The 18,327-nt window shown below is 53.8% G+C and overlaps 2 protein-coding genes across 3 annotated transcripts in view; one reads left to right on the top strand and one right to left on the bottom strand.

The window, feature by feature from the left end:
• Pgs1 (phosphatidylglycerophosphate synthase 1) overlaps positions 1 to 8,003 on the top strand; it is a 35,669-nt gene extending 27,666 nt beyond the window's left edge. Inside the window, exons 9-10 of the mRNA XM_032912055.1 lie at positions 3,588 to 3,713; positions 7,458 to 8,003. Of these exons, the coding sequence (XP_032767946.1) occupies positions 3,588 to 3,707 (120 nt within the window). The 3' untranslated portion in view covers positions 3,708 to 3,713; positions 7,458 to 8,003. The remainder of the gene's footprint in view (positions 1 to 3,587; positions 3,714 to 7,457) is intronic.
• Positions 7,153 to 18,327, bottom strand: part of Dnah17 (dynein axonemal heavy chain 17) — a 115,342-nt gene continuing 104,167 nt past the window's right edge. For both annotated transcript variants that reach the window (XM_032912054.1, XM_032912053.1), the window contains exons 74-80: positions 17,478 to 17,669; positions 11,035 to 11,214; positions 10,379 to 10,561; positions 9,408 to 9,590; positions 9,006 to 9,149; positions 8,498 to 8,723; positions 7,153 to 7,550 (exon numbers count right to left, since the gene is read on the bottom strand). In XM_032912054.1, coding sequence (XP_032767945.1) covers positions 7,303 to 7,550; positions 8,498 to 8,723; positions 9,006 to 9,149; positions 9,408 to 9,590; positions 10,379 to 10,561; positions 11,035 to 11,214; positions 17,478 to 17,669 — 1,356 coding nt within the window. In that variant the 3' untranslated portion in view covers positions 7,153 to 7,302. The remainder of the gene's footprint in view (positions 7,551 to 8,497; positions 8,724 to 9,005; positions 9,150 to 9,407; positions 9,591 to 10,378; positions 10,562 to 11,034; positions 11,215 to 17,477; positions 17,670 to 18,327) is intronic.

Here is an 18,327-nt window from a genome sequence, read left to right as displayed (position 1 = left end):
GGACAAGATTCCCATTGGAGTCTTAGATACAGGATCCTTGTTCCCAGGCATGGCTTTTGGTTATTTTGGTTATTTTAACTGTATATTATGTGAGTATGAGATATGTGTGAATGTGATATGCATGTGCCATGACACCTGTGTGAAAGTTAGAGGTCAGCTTATTCGAGTGAGTTTTAGAGATTGAACTCTTATGTCTCAGGCTTGTGGGGCAAGCTCCTTATGTGCTGAGCCTTCCCACTGGCCTGCGCTCTGACGTTAGACTGCAGTGTCTGGGAATCGCGGCTACATAGCTCTGCTGATGAGTGGGAAGTGGTGCTATTGCTTTGTTCTTTGGATCTACAACAGTCTAGGGCCTTGTCACTGAAGGCCAGGTGCCAGTAAGGGCTCTGACTGGGTAAGGGGAAGTGACAACAGCCACGCCCTGTAGCCCGTGGGGTGATTGGGTGTGCTAGCAGATTGCCTTCAATGGCTGAGGAAGCTCTCTTATGGCTTCCCATAACAGGGTAACCGTTGGTCTTGGGGCCAGGCTGTGGGGAAGGGATTTGCCTGAGGCTCTGGGCCGTGGGTCTCCTGGACTGCAGAGAGAGAGAGAGCTCTGCACAGATGCCTCCCCAGAGAGAGCTGCTAATGATTCTGGCCCATGCAAGAATGAATTCTGGGAGATCCAGGCAACCAAATGCCCAGGCCTGTGCCCCAGGTCCTAGTACTGACGAGACCCCACTTCCTGAGATGGGGGATAAACCCACATCCTGGATCTTGAGAAAGGCCAGGCTGGTTGTGGTCTGACTGATTTCTCAAATGACATACTTGGGATAGTTTCTTCCCAAACCTGCCTCCCAGGGCTTCTGATGGGGGAGGTGGCAGCTCTTGCTGCTGCAGCTCTTCATTCTTCACGGTGTATTGATTGAGGGTCTGTGAAGTAGCGTTGTGTTTCTAGATGCTCCATTTGCTTCAGTACACTTCAGGGCCTGCAGCTGGCCTCCTGACCTTCGGTGTCTGGTTGCTGAGTGCTGTGTGCCGCCGCGCATGCCCAGCCCCTGGCCTGTGACCCTGCACTCAGAAGGTCTGTTGGGAAGGGCCCTGTCTGTATATGGAGCCATGAAAATGGAAGATGTTTTTGTCAGACCCTGAGCCCTCTCAAGCAAGCCTAAGACCTGCAAGCTTCCTGGTCTGTCCAGCGATCATGGCTCCCTGTGACCTGAGACAGATGCACAGCACTGTGGCCTCCACCGCTGACTCCCTCCATCCCTGCCTCAGCATCTGTGAGGACACAAATATGTCCGGTGACTTAACTGAGATCATGGCTGGGTGTTTACTAAAGAGCAGAGCTGGAGCGGAGTCTGTGGAGACTTCTGCAAACCAGTCCGCCCCCGTCCCGTGCCCCCCCCCCCAGACCAGAGCTGGCTTCTCCACAGAAACAGCTCATAGAGCCTTAGGCTGGTAGTTACGACATGTGGGGACTGTCATGATGGGGAAGCCTGCTGTGGGGAGGGCCACAGAGTTTGAAAGTTGGGTGTGGATGTTGGCCTCAGGATGCTGCCTCTGCACCCAACACAAGTTTGAAGAAAGTACAGGAGCGATGAGGCTGGGCCCTGGGTCTCCACCTCTGTGTGGGCAAAGCCTCAGCCTCTTCTGCAAAGTCTTTGGGATGTATTCCCTCATTCTGCTGATTGGAGGACCTGTGATGCGTCTGTCCCTTTCTGTGCGGGATGATGCTGGCCCTGCAAGGCTGTCAGGGCCTCCTGTGTGTCCTGATGGTCATCAAGCTGTGACCCTCAGAATGAGTGTGGGTGTGGCCCAGATGCTCAGGGAAGTTTCTTCTGGGACATTAGGGCAGAAGAGAACAACATTTGTAGGGTAAGATTGGAGACAAGCACGTCTATCTTAGTGTGCTTTTATTGCCATCCCTCCTGTACACACACACACACACACACACACACACACACACACACTCACTCACTCACTCTCACTCACACTCATGCCACAACCTGGTGTGGGCAAGATAAAGGAGTCACTTCTCTCCTCCCACAGGAGTTGTTAGGCTTGGAGGCAAGCGCCTTACCAGCAGCCATCTACCTACCAGTCAGTCCGCATGTTTCTTTTAAAACTTGGGTTTAAAGGTAAAAGTTTAAAGATTGTATGCAACAGAGGAAACTGTCTTCATGGGATTCATTTGGATCATTCTGTCTTTGTTCTGGGAGCCTATGGAAAGGTCTGACTCCCAGTCTTCCTCTCCCCCATGTACCAAGTCCACGGGGTGGACCACTGTGGATGGGAAATACACAGGGCGGTTCGCTTTCTTGACTTGGAGATGCCCAGGCTTTGTCTTGTGTTCCCTGGAGAGCACATGGGGTAGAACATCATGCAATACATGACATTATGGCATTGCATCTTATATTAACAGTTGTGTTGGACATCTTAAATAACATTGTGTTGAGAAGTCTTTGAGACCCGGCTGGAGATGAGAGTCTGTGCAGCTCTTGGAGAGGACCCAGCACTCACTTCAAGACAAGTGCCTAAAGCATCAGCTCCAGGGAATTGGGCGCCCTCTTCTGGCCTCTGTGGGCACTGCATGTATACACTCAATCTATATGCAGATATATACGTAAACAGTTTATGTGAGAGGCAGGCCAGGGAGTTCAGGCCTGTAATCCCAGCAGCTCTGGAAGCTTAACACAGAAGGACTGTGTAAGTTCAAGGTCAGCCTAGGTAATTTAGTGAGATCCTATCTTAGAAGAAGTGGGTGAATGGAGCTATCGCGGGGCGGTGGAGTGCTCTCCTCACCTAGCATGCATGAGGCATACACCAGCTGCCAACACTGAAGAAGGGCAGCAGCATGGCTGTGAGCACGGATGCGCCACCATTGGGGTCAGGGACTCGAGTGCCTGCAGGATTCAGCGTCTGGCAGTCTTGTGTTCCGTGAGACCAGCTATGTGTTGTGTGTCTGTGTCTGGTGGTCAAGTGTTCAGCTATATGTTGTGTGTCACGTGTCTGTTTTCTGTCACTTTGATACTTTCCTCTATTAAGTCAGTGGTGACACTGGTTGTCATCTGGGTTAATTTATAAGAAAATACTGGATATTTAGGTGCTTTCCAGACTTTCTCCACTGTAAATGTGGCCACACCAGTATTTGTAAAGATCTAAGTATGTGGGTGAGATTACAGTTGCTTTCTTGGGATAAGCTCTGGCGATGTCACTGTCCTTCAGCAGTGGTGGCTGCTGCAGTGTGGTGGAGGGAGCCTGTCAGGTGTTAGACACTTTTTCTGTGTTGGGGGTGAGGCTCAGGCTCTGTACATGAGCTAATGACACTACTACCACTATTGACACCCACCCCAGGCCCCTGTTTCTTACTATTTTAACTTTTTCTTACTTATTTCATGAGGGGTAAACATCTAAAATAGTTTCCCCACTAGCTCTAACTGTTGAGCCAAATCAGTGATGTACAGAGGTGAGCCCTTGGCTGCAGTCCTCAGGAGGCTGTGTGGATGGCGTCTCTGACCGGTCTCGTGGGCATCTCTGTTGTGCCAGTGTCTAGGAACCACAGGCTGGCCCACACCTGGTGCCTGACTCTTCCTTTCTCTTCTCAGGAGCAAGAGCAGCTCTACCTGCGGTCTGGTGTGGTTTCCTCTGCGACCTTTGAGCAGCCAGGTCGGCAGGTCAAGCTGTGGGTGAAGATGGTGACCCCGCTGATCAAGAACTTCTTCTGAGAACAGGCAGGTGCTGGGAGCTCAGAGCAGGCGAGGAGTGTTCCGAAGGGACCCTGAAGCCACCCTGAGGCCTTTCTATCCACTGCTTCCTTTGTTTGACATAGCACTATTGGGTGGTGGTGGACAGCAGTCTTAGAGCAAGTGCTGAGCTTTGCTCCCCCTACCCCGCTCCACCACCCTCAGGTGCTGCTGCTGCCCAGGACTGGGCCACCTCTGGTGAGGCCAGCGGCACCTGTCTCCTCCTGTTACTCCTGCACAGGGGTTCGGGGAAGCCCTGGGGCAAGGGCCATAGAGGGGCTTCTTTTGTTCCCTGTTCTATGCAGTGTGGTGTGGCCCTGTATGGACTGTGCTTAAAGATGGAGGAGCTGTTGTAGAGTGAGCTACGGGTGTGTGTAGTGTGTCCTCCTGCACATGTGATGGGACACAAAATGACAGACACCTGCCCCTGACCCGCAGCAAGTTATGGTGATGTCAGAGAGGCAGCTTGAGGTTCCCATGATCTGTAGTATGCTCTGCCTTGCCAGGAGAGTGTGGTTGGCCCGACAGGTGGAGAAGGTGGCCTCACTAGAGCTGCTTGGCTGTGCAGGGCTGGCCACCACGAGCCGTGGGATCTCTGGACCCGATGCAGCCTGGAGGGGCCGAGGGCTCTGCTGTGTGCCTTTGCTTCTCCTGCTCCTGCCTTGCTTTCTCACGCCTTCATTTCTACCTTATTTACTTTGAGACAAGGTCTTGCTAGCCCTGGCCAGCCTGGTACTCACAGAGCTCCACCTGTCTCTGCCTCTCAAGTGCTAGGATTAAAGGAGTGTGCCACCAGGCCAAGCAAAACTTCATTTTTTTTTTAAAAAACAAAACAAAAAACCTTATCAGCTAGGGACAAGTGGTTATATGCTTCTCAGTCACAGCACTTAGAAGGCAGAGGCAGGAGGATGTCTGAATTCAAGGCCAGTGTGAGTTCTATCTAGCAAAGCCAAGGCTACACAGAGAAACCCTGTCTCAAGAAAACAAAATAACTTTTCATCATTAGTTTAGTTATTTTCGGTCATACTTAAGTGTTATACACATGTAGATGTACTTGAGGGCCAGCCGCGTGCAAAGCAGCTGGTCCCCCCCCTCTCCAGCAGCCTCTCCGCCCTTCCGGTGACGCATGCTCATGTTCTAAACCCAGAGCTTTCCTGGGTTTCCCTCTTCAGGTGGCTCAAGCTACACCAGCATCACACTTTATACAGATTCATCCCTAACCAGAAGATGTGTGTAAACCTGGAGAAATAAGACCAGGCTGGCCTCAAACTCAGGGTAATCCTCCTGCCTCAATCCCTCAAGTGGTGGGATCTCCAGCATTTATCATGGTTCCTGGCTCATTTTAGTGTTTTTGGTTTGACATGAGATCTGAAGTTGCTGCTGCTGCTGCTGCTGCTGCTACTGCTGCTGCTGCCGCCTTTGGGTGGTGGGAAGGGAGTTGTGTTGAGACAGGGTCTCTATCTGCATGGCCGTGCTGTCCTAGAGCTCACTCTGTAGACCAGGCTGGCCTCAGCTCAGATCCACCTGCCTCTGCCTCCCCAGTGCTGGGGTTAAAGGTGTGGCCGCCATTTTGTTAGGTTCCAGCTTATGGTAGATGTGCCACCTCACAGTTTGTGGACCTCCTCACAGCAGGTCCCACACCCAGGTCACGCCAGTCCTCCCCAGGATCTCCAGAGCCTGGGAACTTGAGTTGCTGCTGCCAGTAAGTGCAGCCTGCTGTGCAGAGAACCACCATTGGGACCCACAGCAGCAATGATGCCTCTGTTGAGCTCTGAAGAGCTGTGGCTGACTGGGCTTGCCACCAGTGAGTGGCTGTAGCAGGGGACACCAGAGTCAGGGACTCCATGCCATAGCCATAACAAGGTGGAGCAGCGCTCTCCTGGGCGTCAGCACACAGCACTGCGTGTGACCCTGGCACAGGGCTGGGCTCTGTCTGCAGAGGCTGACACATAGGGCACTGGCATTTGAAAGAGCGGCACTGGGCAGAGCGACCCTCCTCGGCCCTGCTCCCCTGCTCACTCAGGCCTTTTGGGATTCCTTCGCTCTACAGGTCGCGCTCTTAATTCTCACTCCAGCCACTTTGTTCAGATCCCTGTGGGTAGCAGGGCAAGTTTGGAAATGATTTTGTCAGCTCTCGGTGTGTGTGTGTGTGTGTGTGTGTGTGTGTGTGTGTGTGTGTGTGTGTGTGTGTGTGTGTGTGTGTGTGAGAGAGAGAGAGAGAGAGAGAGAGAGAGAGAGAGAGAGAGAGAGAGAGAGAGAGAGAGAGAGAGAGAGAGAATGGCTGCTTTATGTCAGGCTTCAGAGGCAGCGTTAGAGCAGCTCACTTTGTGTTACTACCAGGGATGGGAACAAGTGGCCTGGAGCCTGCCTGCTGTGCCATCTGAGGGAGCTGCAGTGACCCCTCCTGGCCAGCAGAGGCAGGTGCTCAGCAGCTAGGGGTTCCTGAAACTCCCTCCCTCCTTGTACCCCAAGGGGGTTAGATTCCCTGTCCCTGGTTGGGCTCAGGACCTCTTCCCTTAGGTGACTCTCCCTGAGGCACCCCTTCCCAGATCAGGCAAGCTGGGGTCGGGCGGTGCCCAAGGAGGTTTGCTTTGCTTTGTGATTTTGAAGGTTTAGAAACCCAGAAAGGGATGCCCTGCTCCACAGGGAGCCCTTCCCTCCCCTGCACTCCCCTTGCCGGAGTTAGAGGCTTTGCTGGCAGTTTCCCATCACCCCTAGTGTCCCCACCTGCCGCCTGCTTGTGACCTGCTTCGTTGCTGCATCAGTACTGTCCGTCTCTGAGGTTTGGCTTCTTTCTCTTTGCTGATGGTTCTGATCCAGTCAGACGACCAGCCTGTCAGTGGGGCCTTAGCCCATCATCACTTAGGGGCAGGTGCCTGCTGAAGAGGGCTGCTGAAGGGGGCTGTGTGCGCATGTGTGCATGTGCCAGAGTGGGTATTAGGTGGAAAAAAACCAAGTAGCTCACATAGCCACCCCACAGTTGGGCCTGGAGCATTTGCAGGACGTGTGCATGACTAGGAGGGATGGAACAGACAACACAGGCCCAGGGTGGGGGCCATACTGCAGGCAGGCAGAAAACCCTGACCTAGAGCACAGCATGTGGTGACAGCTTCTGCTGTCCTTACTCTGTCCTGTTGGTGGCTTCATTGGGGAAGGATGGCTGTCTGGCACCTGTTTGTCATGGTGGCTTTGCAGAGGTTGAGGAGGGAGGTGTGGAGATTACATCAGGTTCCCCCTCTTATTCTTGAGCTCAGTGTAGACCCCGCTGGCTGTGGTACTCTTGTGTGCTGCACCCTGACCCCACCTACTGCTTGCACCAGATGAGCTCCTGGGCTCTCAGCGTCAGATTCAGCTTGCTCCTTAGCTGCTGGGAATCCGACCTCACTGCTGTGCGTGGCACTGGGCGCTGAGTGGATCAGACTGGCACAGTGATGCGATTGCTTTAATCTGCACACCCCGCCCCCTCCATAGCCCAGGTGCAGGGTTTGTAAGACGTCACACTCATGAGTTACAAGGTGAGGTTTCTGATTGGAACCCAGCAAGGTCAGGCACGGGCCTGGTCACGCTGCAGGCGCAGCTACACCTGCAGGAGCAGCGCCACGGCTGCCAGGATCCACTTGGCCGCCTTCTCTTTGGTCTTCAGGTTAAAAGTCCAGACATAGGTGGGTCCTCGGATACGTGTCTTGTACACGGGGCATTCATAGATGTTCTTGGTCTCCATTCGGTCCACAGGAATGGCCTTGATGAAGATGACGGGCATGACTGGGGTCAGATCCTTCAGCTTTGCTTCAGCAATGACTCCGGTCTGGGTGTCCCAGCGAGCTCCTGTGGGGACAATGGAGCTGAGGGTCTGGGTGCCCCAGGGGAGGCAGAACCCACTGTTTGGAGTGCTGACTGTGAAAAAGGGAGGCACGGTAGGGAGAGAGGCCTGGCCTCCAACCTCCCCACTCTTTTCAGAGACAGGCCAGGTGCCAGGGCCTGAGAGTGCCAAACATGGAGGAGTGTGGACCGAGGACTCCGAGGTGACTCGCATGCCGTAACGGTTCTCAGAGCTTCATCTCCGCCTTCTCAATGTCAGTGGCAGAGAAAACTGACCGCAGCTCAAATTCCAGCAGTGTACCTTCCTGATTCTTCATGTGTAATGTCTACTCTGTGTGTGTACATAGGGAATAAGTTATATATATGCACCTATAAACACTGTCTGCTGTCTCTCATCCTAGCCAGTGGTGTTGTGTGTCCTGCGTGGCATTGGAATCACAATAAACATGGAGAATGGTTGTTGTGTCCTGGCTCGAGTGATGTGGGCAGGGGGCTCATGATCTCGGGGGGGCGGTGTGTGGAACTGGCTGGAGCGATCCATCCGGAGCAAACATCCTTCTGCCCACAGAGTGGGTTCTAACAGGAGCCCTACCTACCGATCTGCCCTCCCGCTGGCCTGGCCTGGCGGGTGGCCTGGACAGTCTTCCTCCTTGAACCCTTTGCCTAGGGGAGCCTCAGTAGCTGTGCTGGGCAGAGGTGGGGCCCTGGCTGAGGGCCAGCCGCCATGCCCTGAGCCCCCGACTCAGCAAAGCTCCAGCCACATTCTTTCACATCTGATCCACACAGATGCTCCTGCCTGGGCTGGGAGGAGATGGGGTCTTCCTCTGCCAATGGGGTTCTCACAGTCCTCCACCCCTCAGTCCCCTCTAGGGCTCAGTGTGGCTCCAAGCCCACCCCTGCCTGGGACTGTACCCGCCCCGTCTCATCTCCAGCTGCGTGGACAGACGTGTCACCTTCCATGAAGAGCCCGTACACGTAGGAGCCCTCTCGAGGAGGGGCAGTCATGTCTTCCCGGGTCTTCTTGGTCACCTCCACAGACAGGCACATCTTATCCAGGGGCCACTCGTTTTTCCTGGCCATGGACTGCATAATGGCAGTGAGAAACGACTGTGGGTTGAAGAACCCAGCCAGCCACACAGTGGTGGGCAGGGCGAAGTCTGTTGTCCAGGATTCAAGCTCCTGGAAGAAAACATGAGCTTCTGAGGGAGGGGGCGGGTCTCAGCTGTGCTTGCAGCATCCACAGGGAATGGCTCCACCCTGGGCCCAGGAGCAGGTGGTGCTCTGCTCTTTGCTGTATAGAGAGGAGTATCCCTGAGGGACTCCCCTGGGCTTTATGCACTCACTTCTCTGATGCTGTCCCTCTTGGGAGGTCATGCCTGCCTCATCTGAGGGGCTGGCTGGCGAGGACGCTGAGGCCATGGCACATAGGCTCCTGGAGGTTCCGGGGTCCCTGAGACTTACCCTGATACGTTGCAGCAGGTCAGAATACCAGGCTGCCAAACCCATCATGGAGGGGTAGGCCCGGGCCACCCAGGTCTCGGGCACCGTGTCATAGAACAGAGCGGTGGACAGGTCTTCCATGTCGGTTGTGATCGTCAGCTCACCCTAAAGGACATAGTCACATTTTGGAGCACGGATGTGATAAGCGTCGGGGAGAGCCCTCTGCTGTGTGCCAGCGGTGCCAGCATGGTGGCACTTCCTGGGACTGGGACCAGGGCCAGGCAATAGCTAGCCTCTCTGCCCTGTAGGCGAGGGTCACAGGACTGGAAATCGGGGAGGGAAGGGCTCAGGCAAGGGTCAGACAGTCTCCATGAGCCACACTGGAGACCTGAAGCGCCCTCGGAGGGCACTTGCAGTTTTTACCTTCAGTCCCAGGTTCAGCTCCTTCAGCGAGCGCCGCATCTCATTGGTAAGGATGTTCATCCTCTCACACTCTTGAAAGGCAACGACCACGTAGGGTGTCTTCTCGGCAGCTTTGGCCATGATCTCAGCCATGTTGAACGTCTCTGGTATCTTCTCGAGGATGTCATCCAGCACAGCCTTCACCTGGAAACCAGGTGCCAGGCAAGCCCATGACATCACCAACAGAGACAGCATGGGGGTGGGGGCGCTGCTCAAACCTAAGTTCACAGACCTGCCTGGGTCTTGGAGCGGGGAAACACAGGGTCATGGGGAGTAGCCACGTGTGTCCAGAGTTGTGAGTGCATCGAGCCTGGTGGCCTAGTGCCTCCAGGCACAACTGCTCCAGCTTCTTGCTCTGTTGGGTGCTCTCGTGGGCATGGGACCGATTTACCCTCTGTGGGAACTGTACTGTCACCACGGTCCATCCCCCCCCCCACATTGGCACACAGTGGTCACCCACTGCCATCCAGCAGTACATCTCCAGGCTGCTCAGCCTGTCCCTGAACTTGAGGTCCTCCTGCCTCATAGTTCCGGAGTGCTGGGATTACAGGTTTGTGTGTTAAGCCTGGCTCAGCAGGTTGTTTCTGGTTTCAACCAAAGTTCCAGACAGAACCAGGCAAACCAGGCAGAAGAGCCTCACGGTGCTCTGAGATGCAGACGCCTGACCGCTTGTGCCCCGGCCATCCTCTGAGCTCCTTGTCCTGGAGGAGCCACCCTGTTGCACCAAAGTTCTGTGAGTTCTATGTCCAAGGTATTAGACCAGTGGGGCCTGGGACCACTTGTAGAGCACACCCTGATTCCAGACCTTAGTTCCCAAAGCAGGGGACAGAGCGCACCTGCCTGCCAAGCTGTCTCCAGCCTGGGCTGCACTGTGCCTCCCACGGCTCTAGGCCCCGCCCACCCCCGTTGCCAGGGACATGGACCGGCCCTACCTTTTCCTCCCGTGACACCCCCGTGCCTGCTCCTGAGTCTGTCTCTTTGGGCTGCATCTCTAGGACAGTTCGGAACAGCTTCTCCGAGGTGACTGTCAGGAAACCGATCTCTGCGTTGGGGTGCAGGCCGTACAGGTAAGGACTCTCGGGGGGTAGGTTCTCATCGATGTACTCATGGTAACCCTGGGAAAGGGTGGCTTATAAGTAAACCGTTGGGGCCCGCTGTCTTCTAGGCGTTTCCTCGCCGCACCTCCCACGCGGCCTGCTTGTTGTCTACCCACTTCCCCAGATAGGAAGGAGTTCCCTCTTCGTGACCAGGGCCACGCCTGCTGCTCTTCATTTTGGGTGTTTGGAGTCTTACTCTGTTACCGAAAGCCATTTTTATGGTTTCTGAGACAAGGTTTTGTGTAGTCTGGGTTGGCCTCAAATTCACTTCCTTGAGCTCTTCCTGGGCCAGCCCTCCCCAGTGCTGGGATTCTAGCTGTGGGCCACCATGACAGGTCTCATGCAGTGCTGGGAGGTGGAACCCAGGCCTCCATACAGGCTAAGCAAGGACTCAGTCACTTCACCCTTAGCATCTGTAGGGCGTCTGCAGTCCGCCCCACTCAGGGAGAAGCCAGTCATGTGAGCCCCCAAATAGCGGCGCCCCTCCCTACCTTATAGTCCAGATTTGGGGGGATCTGAAACCCGGGGGCCAGCAGCACCTCCCCTTCCAGCATCTCCACACGGATGAACTCTATCAGGTAGGTCCTGCACAGCCGGCGGTCCCAGTCATCAGTGATGTGGCCTCCGTACATGATCTCACCAAAAAGGTAGCGGAGATCATCCCAGGGCACCTGAGAAGTGGGGAGAGTGTGAGCAATGCCCCAGCCTTATCTTTCAAGCCTCTGAGGCTGGATAGCTCAGCAGGACCTGCTCCCAGGCTGCTTTCGGGGTCACCTGTGATGACTGCCTAGTTGCCGAGGAGCCCCTCTCTCCATGCCTGCTCCGTGTCGGACTTCTCAGACTGACCCCTCTGAGCTCAGGCTAGCCCCTCTGAGACCCTCTGCTTTGGCTGCCATCTCAGGCTGTTTTCCTCCTCCACAGAGATGTCTCCTTGGAGCTTTTCTTCTGATGCCGGGTGCCATGGGCTACCTGGTCCTTCTTGGTTTCCTGGGCTCTGTCTGCTTCAACCAACCATGAGTCTGTGCTACGTGATTCTGCTCATGAGAGAGTTTTTTGCTGACCACCCCATCTTCCTTTGGCTAAAAGTCCAGTCAGTTGTATGTCTGACATGGACCAATGGGTGTCCTGACCCCCTTGGAACTGCCTCTTGGTGGCTTTGCTTATTCACAATTATAATATATATATATTTCACATATATAATAATTGCATATATAATATATATAACAGATGTGTGCGCATACACAGCCTGGCATCAGCTCTCACTGGGGCTTCCAGAACAGGTGAGTACTCACAGGCTGGCACCAGCTCTCTGGACATTCAGAGCTTCACCCACCCCCACCCCAACCATCTTTCCAGTCTTGAATTGACATTTTCCAACTTCAAAGTTTTTTGTTTGGTTTTGAAAAGTATTTTTAAAAATGTGTGGGTGCGTGCTGTCTGTGCACCACACATGTGCCTGGTGCCTGTGCAGGCCAGAAGAGGGCATCGGATTCTCTGGAACTGGAGTTACAGATGGTTGTGAGCCATCCTGTGGATTCTGGGATTGAACTCTGGTCCTCTGCAAGAGCAGCCGGCACCCTTGGCCTCTGCTGTCTTCTCCAGCCCTCATCAAAGCCTTCTCTTTCTGGTCTTCTCAATTTTCTGAGCAGATGGGCTCAGGGACTGGTCACGAGGGACAGGGTGGGCTCCCCGACCTGCGGGACAGTCCTGGAGCAGTCCCCAGAGGACAGGCGTGAGCGCTGGGCTTGTCTACTCCACACATTGCTGCCATAGTTGCTTAGCATCAGACGGGACCTGTGTACTGAGAGCGCGCTCAGGATTCCCGAGCCTCGTGCTCTGAGGGAGGAAGGTCAGCCAGTGCAGGCTGGACATGCCTGTCACTGTAGGACATGCTGTTCTTCTCAGCAGATTGGAACCTGTGTGTGCTCCTGTGGTGGAGTAAGGGTCTTCACACGACTGTGCCAAGACCGCTCCTTGTCATCTCCCCAGAGGCCCTCTGCTGGCATCTTCCGTTTGCATTCGCTTGGGAGTGCCAGAGGTGAAAGGTAGCCAGGGGCCACCTCATCACCACAGGTCGGGGTCTGTGTCCCTGCAGGCAGTGGCCCCTCCCTAGTCTGCCTTCCTGCTCCAGCTGGGCTGGATGTGTTACCAGGACAATGAACCATGCGTGGTCCAGGCAGCGTCATGTCCAGCCTCTATCAAGGAGGCTCTGTGATGGCCTCTTAGGCAGTGGAAACGGGGCGGATTCTCCCATCTGCCTGCAGAATCATTTGAGTGGTCCTCAAAGGGACACCAGCAGGGATTTTGTGAGGCTGGCTGTACTAATCGGTGACCACCAATGTTGGCAATTGCTTCGTATCATGGCCTGTGCACTGAGGGAGAAGGCAGGGGCCCCTGAGCCTCAGGCCAGAATGTCCTTCGGTTGCCCACAGGGAGTGAGTGACCTTCTCTCCTCACCCTGGGTTTAGTGCCCTACTTGCATTTGCCCCCCCTTCTCATGTATCCCAGGCTGACCTTGGACTCGCTGTGGACCTAGGGGTAGCCTTGCACTCCAGATGCTCCTCCTTGTGCCTCCCAAGTGCTGGGTAGCAGGCCTGCACCACCATGCCCTTTCTTGAGCTCTCTTTAAGGGGATGGTAAGCAGGAGGGGACCCCCAAGACACATCTGGACCCTGCTAGCTTCTGTTTGTCCTCACGTGACCCCAGAAGCTTTGATGGGGCTGCCAGCCCTGTTCAGCGAAGAGGCAGGCTCCGGGGCTGAGTGGCTTGCCTGAGATACCCCAGTGTGTAAGCACAGACTCACGCCCACTCCCCACTGGCTGGACAGAGCAGTGCTGGGTTCTGGCCGCCCCTGTCACACTCTCTGCAGGTCAAGGTTGCTCGCTGCCTTATATGGTGCATGGCTTGGTGCTCTTGTCCCTCGGCCTGTGAGAAGTAGTTTGCAGTCTGTCTTTTCGGGACCCACAGTCTGTTGCTGTTAAATTGGGGGGCACCAAGAGTGAAGGAGAGAAGCCTGGGGTCTTGGTGTGTGTGGCCCTCTGGCCTTTTCTGGCGGGTCTGAGTTTACTTCTGAGGTGGCAGGTCCTGATAACCATGGGAGGTGGGGACTGCAGTTAGATGTAGCTTACGAATGTCTAAGCTCCAGGGACTTTCAGACGTATGTGGCTGCCAGACCCAACTGGGTGACTGCCGCTCACAGAGGGGTTCCTATTCAGTGGACTGTAACTAGGCTTTTTTCAAATTCTATTATTTATGTATTTATTATATATAAATACACTGTCGCTGTCTTCAGACACACCAGAAGAAGACATTTGATTCCATTCCAGATGGTTGTGAGCCATCATGTGGTTGCTGGGAATTGAACTCAGGACCTCTGGAAGAGCAGTCAGTGCTCTTAACCGCTGAGCCATTTCTCCGGCCCTCAATCCTTTTTTTTTTTTTTTTTTTTTTTTTTAAAGATTTATTTATTGGGGGTTGGGGGATTTAGCTCAGTGGTAGAGCGCTGCCTAAATAGGCCCTGGGTTCGGTCCCCAGCTCGGAAAAAAAAAAAAAAAAAAAAAAAAAAAAAAAGATTTATTTATTATATATGAATACACTGTAGCTGTCTTCAGACACACCAGAAGAGAGCATTGAATCTCATTATAGATGGTTGTGAGCCACCATGTGGGTGCTGGGATTTGAACTCAGGACCTCAGAAAGAGCAGTCGGTGCTCTTAACCACTGAGCCATCTCTCCAGCCCCTCGAATCCTATTTTTAATGATGGCTCGTAACACTTTAGCCTTCCTTCTAGCCCACCATCCACCAGAGGTAGGACAAAGGAAAGGATGAGGGGGAAGGGGCCCTGTTTAGAAAGGTTCTTTGGAGCAATTCTGCGATGTCTGGAAATGGGCAGTTCAGTTCACAGGTTGGCAGTGGCAGATCGACCCATTCGTAAACATTTCATAGAAATACCAGCAGTCCGGTTTGGTAGAGTCTGGTTAGCAAACAGGAATCAGCAATGGTGGCACTAGCTAGCAGAGACAGCCAGGCCTCAGTATGAGTTACCCGCAGGAGGGACCAGGGCCAACAGGAACACTAGGAAAAGTTCTCAGCTGTGCCTCTCTCAGCGGAGTGAAGATCAGCGAAGACTCCAGACCAACAAGCATTGCACGGCTAGCTCTGTAAGCAAACCAAGCTCAGCCGCCATTACTGTCTGTCCTTTTTAAACTCCCTCCAAATATCACCGCGTGTCCTCCGTGGGTCTTGCCTCAGAACATGCATCTGTCTCAGTTGACATCACTCTGCCAATCAGCCCGAGTCTGAGGAAGGGGCAAGAAACTGCAGCACGCCACTGGAAGTCTTTTGGTGTGTTTATCTCTGTGATGTCTGGAAGTGGGCATCCCATTCCCAATGGGAAAATGAGACTCCCATTGGAGTCCAGGCCAATGCCGCTCAATTACCGAAATGTAAGGTGGACCAACACATGCGTGTCTTTGGCGAAGAATCCTTTCACGTGCTTGCTTAATTAAGCAAACATCCTCTCTCCTGTGTCTGCTTCAGTGAAACGTTCCTTCACGAGTCTGCCTTAGCCTTTCGCCAGTGTCCACTCCTTCACATGTCTGGCCCAGCGTCACACTGTCCGACACAGCTAACTTTCCCAAGAGCCCTTAACTTTCCTCTTTAGTGAGCAGTGGAGCATTTGGACTCCACGGTCTCGTCCCGAACCCGGTCACAAGTGGCCCCGAGTTTTACCCAGCACCGCCCTGTTGGTGGGCAGGCAAACCCCTGCACCTGCCGGCCAGAGTTGAAATCCCAGATGTTGAAATTCAGGGTCCTGTTTGTGTCAGTCAAACGCTTGACCACTGGGCCACACCCCTAGCTTTTTTAAATTTTATTTTAAAGATGAGGTTGCCCGTGCTATCTGTTCTCACACTAGAGATCCTCCTGCCTCGACCCTATGGGTGTGCAGGTGCATCTGGACTGCGGGTGCGCCCCTCCACACCCAGCTGAAATCAACACGTACCTGCCATCTGCAGCCCCTGGCAGATCCAGGTGTAAGAACACAAAGGAGCACCTCATCTTACCCTGGGGTCTTTGCAGTCCCCCTTCCCCTGTGTGCGTGTGTGTGTGTGTGTGTGTGTGTGCATGTGTGTGGATATGTGTGCATGTGTGCGTGTGCACGTGTGTGTATGTGTGTGTGTGCATGTGTGTGTATGTGTGTGCATGTGTATGTATGTGTGTGTGCATGTGTGTGTGCATGTGTGTGTGTGTGTGTGTGTGTGTGTGTGTATGTGTGTGTGCGTGTGTGTGCGTGTGTGTGTGTGTGTGTGTGTCTGTGTGTGTGTATGTGTGTGTGTGCATGTGTGTGTCTGTGTGTGTGTATGTGTGTGTGTGCATGTGTGTGTGTGTGTGTGTGTGTGTGGGTATGCGTGTGTGTGTAGGTGCAGGTGTGTGTGTGCATGTGTGTGTATGTGTGTGCATGTGCATGCATGTGTGTGCATGTGCATGCATGTGTGTGTGATTGTGTCTGTATGTGTGTATGTGTGTATGCATGTATGGTGCATGTGTGTATGTGTGTGTGCATGTGTGCATGTGTGGGTGTGTGTGTGTGTGTGTGTGTGTATATGTGTGTATGTGTGCGTGTGCACGTGTGTGTATGTGTGTGTGCATGTGTGCGTGTGCTCGTGTGTGTGTGCGTGTGCATGTGTGCATGTGTGGTGGTTAATAACGGCAGCCACGGGGTGGTGCTGGGGTAACAATGCTGAAGGACCTTGGTGGAGTCACAGACAGGTCCTGACTCCAGATTTCCTTTGGTTTATGGAACCCACTCAACATCCTTTAAACATAAGGTCAAGAAGTAAGAGGAAGGGAGGGGCAGGAGGGAGGGAGGAAGGGAGAGAGAGTCAGGAGGGAGAGAGGCGGGTAGCCACGTTTTGCCCTGGGAGCCTCACTGGCATCCAGGTGCTCCACACAATGGGCTAGGTCATTCCTTCCTCCAGAGACCTTTTAACTTCCCTTTTGTGGTCGGGTTCCAGTCAAACATCCCAGGACACAGGAGTGTTAAGGGCAGCATGGGGCTGAGTTGACTTCAACTAGTTTTGGGTGCATGTATGGTGTGGCAAACTGTGTCCTCAGTGAATGATTAGAGGAAAAGCTGTTACTTACTGTCTTAAAAAGTGTGTGTGTGTGTGTGTGTGTGTGTGTGTGTGTGTGTGTGTGTGTGAGCTTGTGTGCCTGTGTGTACATGTGTGTATGTGTGGGTGGGTGCGCATGCATGCAGGTACCTGCTGAGGCCAGATCGCTTGAGAGGGGAGGACAGACGGTGGGAGGGCTGTAAAGCCGACTGGAGGATTGAGAGGCTAGGTCAGAGGAGCCCTGTGTGGAGGGGAGGCAAGCCTGGTGCTCCCTGAAACCCTAGGGAGGCGGGCAAGCCCCTGCACCCACCGTCCTCTATGGAGGTGACTGTGAGCCTTCCTGTCGTGGAAACTGATCCTCTGAAAGAGCGGCAAGTGCTTTAACCATTGAGCCATCTCTCCACCCCCCTATTTACCCTCTTAGGCTATGCATAATTGGGCAGTATAAGGTTCAAATAGGGTGCATCATGGGGAGGAACATGTGACCCAAACCGCCCATCGAAACGGAGACCCACCCACACGCTGCCCTTAGCAACCAGCTCCTCCCCACTTCCTAGGTGGTGTGAAGGAAAGCCCAGGGGCGCTCTAATTCTCCGAGCTCATGGCCGCAGTGTGCCTGATCTGCAGCGCATCTGCCTTCACTTCCGAATAAACCGCCTTTGCCGCCTTCCCGCCTATGTGCAGTTTTTCCAGTTCTCTGAATGTGACGCCAAGAACTAGAGATGCCTGGTCCAGACAGCAACTCCCAGGAATGCAAGGGAGGTGCGGTCATGGCCCATACCAAGGTAGCTGGGGACGTTTAGCACCCTGCGTGCCTCACCTTGGGGTTGGCTTCCAGGTAATTGTAGAGCACGTTGATGGAGATGGTGAGGTCCCCATTGTTGAAGGGGTACGACCGGTTCCAGCCCTGGGCACCAAACTTGCGCCTCTCGGCTACCACAGCGTGGAAGTAGCACAAGGCGAAGAGGATGCACTTGAACTCAATCTCCTTGGTGCACATCTCCAGGGTGTCCTGTCAGGTGGGCGAGAGGAAGCCAAGAGGGATGACTCCACACAGATGCTCAGCGCCGTCCCTGCCAGCAGGGTGGCTAAAGCCATCGACTGACTCCTCCATCAAAACTAAGTCCAAGGGGTTGGGGATTTAGCTCAGTGGTAGAGCGCTTGCCTAGCAAGCGCAAGGCCCTGGGTTCGGTCCCCAGCTCCGAAAAAAAGAAAAAAGGAAAAAAAACAACCCAAAAAACCCCCAAAACTAAGTCCAAACCCTGCACAGCAGTCACGGGGGTACCCACCTGAAAACTCAGCGAGGGTAGCACAGGGTTATTTCCCCAGGATATATACACAGTTCCTGGTTTGTGTGTTTCCAATATGATATGCCTTTTTTTTTTTTTTTTTTTCTTTTTTTTTTTTTTTTTCGGAGCTGGGGACCGAACCCAGGGCCTTGTGCTTCCTAGGTAAGCGCTCTTCCCCTGAGCTAAATCCCCAGCCCCCTTTTTTTTTTTTTTTTTTTTTTTTAAACTCTGGGTCTTGCTACATAAGCTCAGCTGGAACTTACAACCCTCATCTCAGACGTGTGGCTGCTGAGGTTACAGGCGAGCATGCCCGTCCTCAGTATACAGTTAATTTACTGCGCATGTGTGCGGTATGGTAAGCGTGCGTGCATGCCCACAGGC

Source organism: Rattus rattus, chromosome 9 (assembly GCF_011064425.1).
Source record: "Rattus rattus isolate New Zealand chromosome 9, Rrattus_CSIRO_v1, whole genome shotgun sequence".
Taxonomy (NCBI): Eukaryota; Metazoa; Chordata; class Mammalia; order Rodentia; family Muridae; genus Rattus; species Rattus rattus.
Note: the sequence above shows the minus strand (reverse complement) of the source record. Positions and strands in the feature narration are given on the sequence as shown.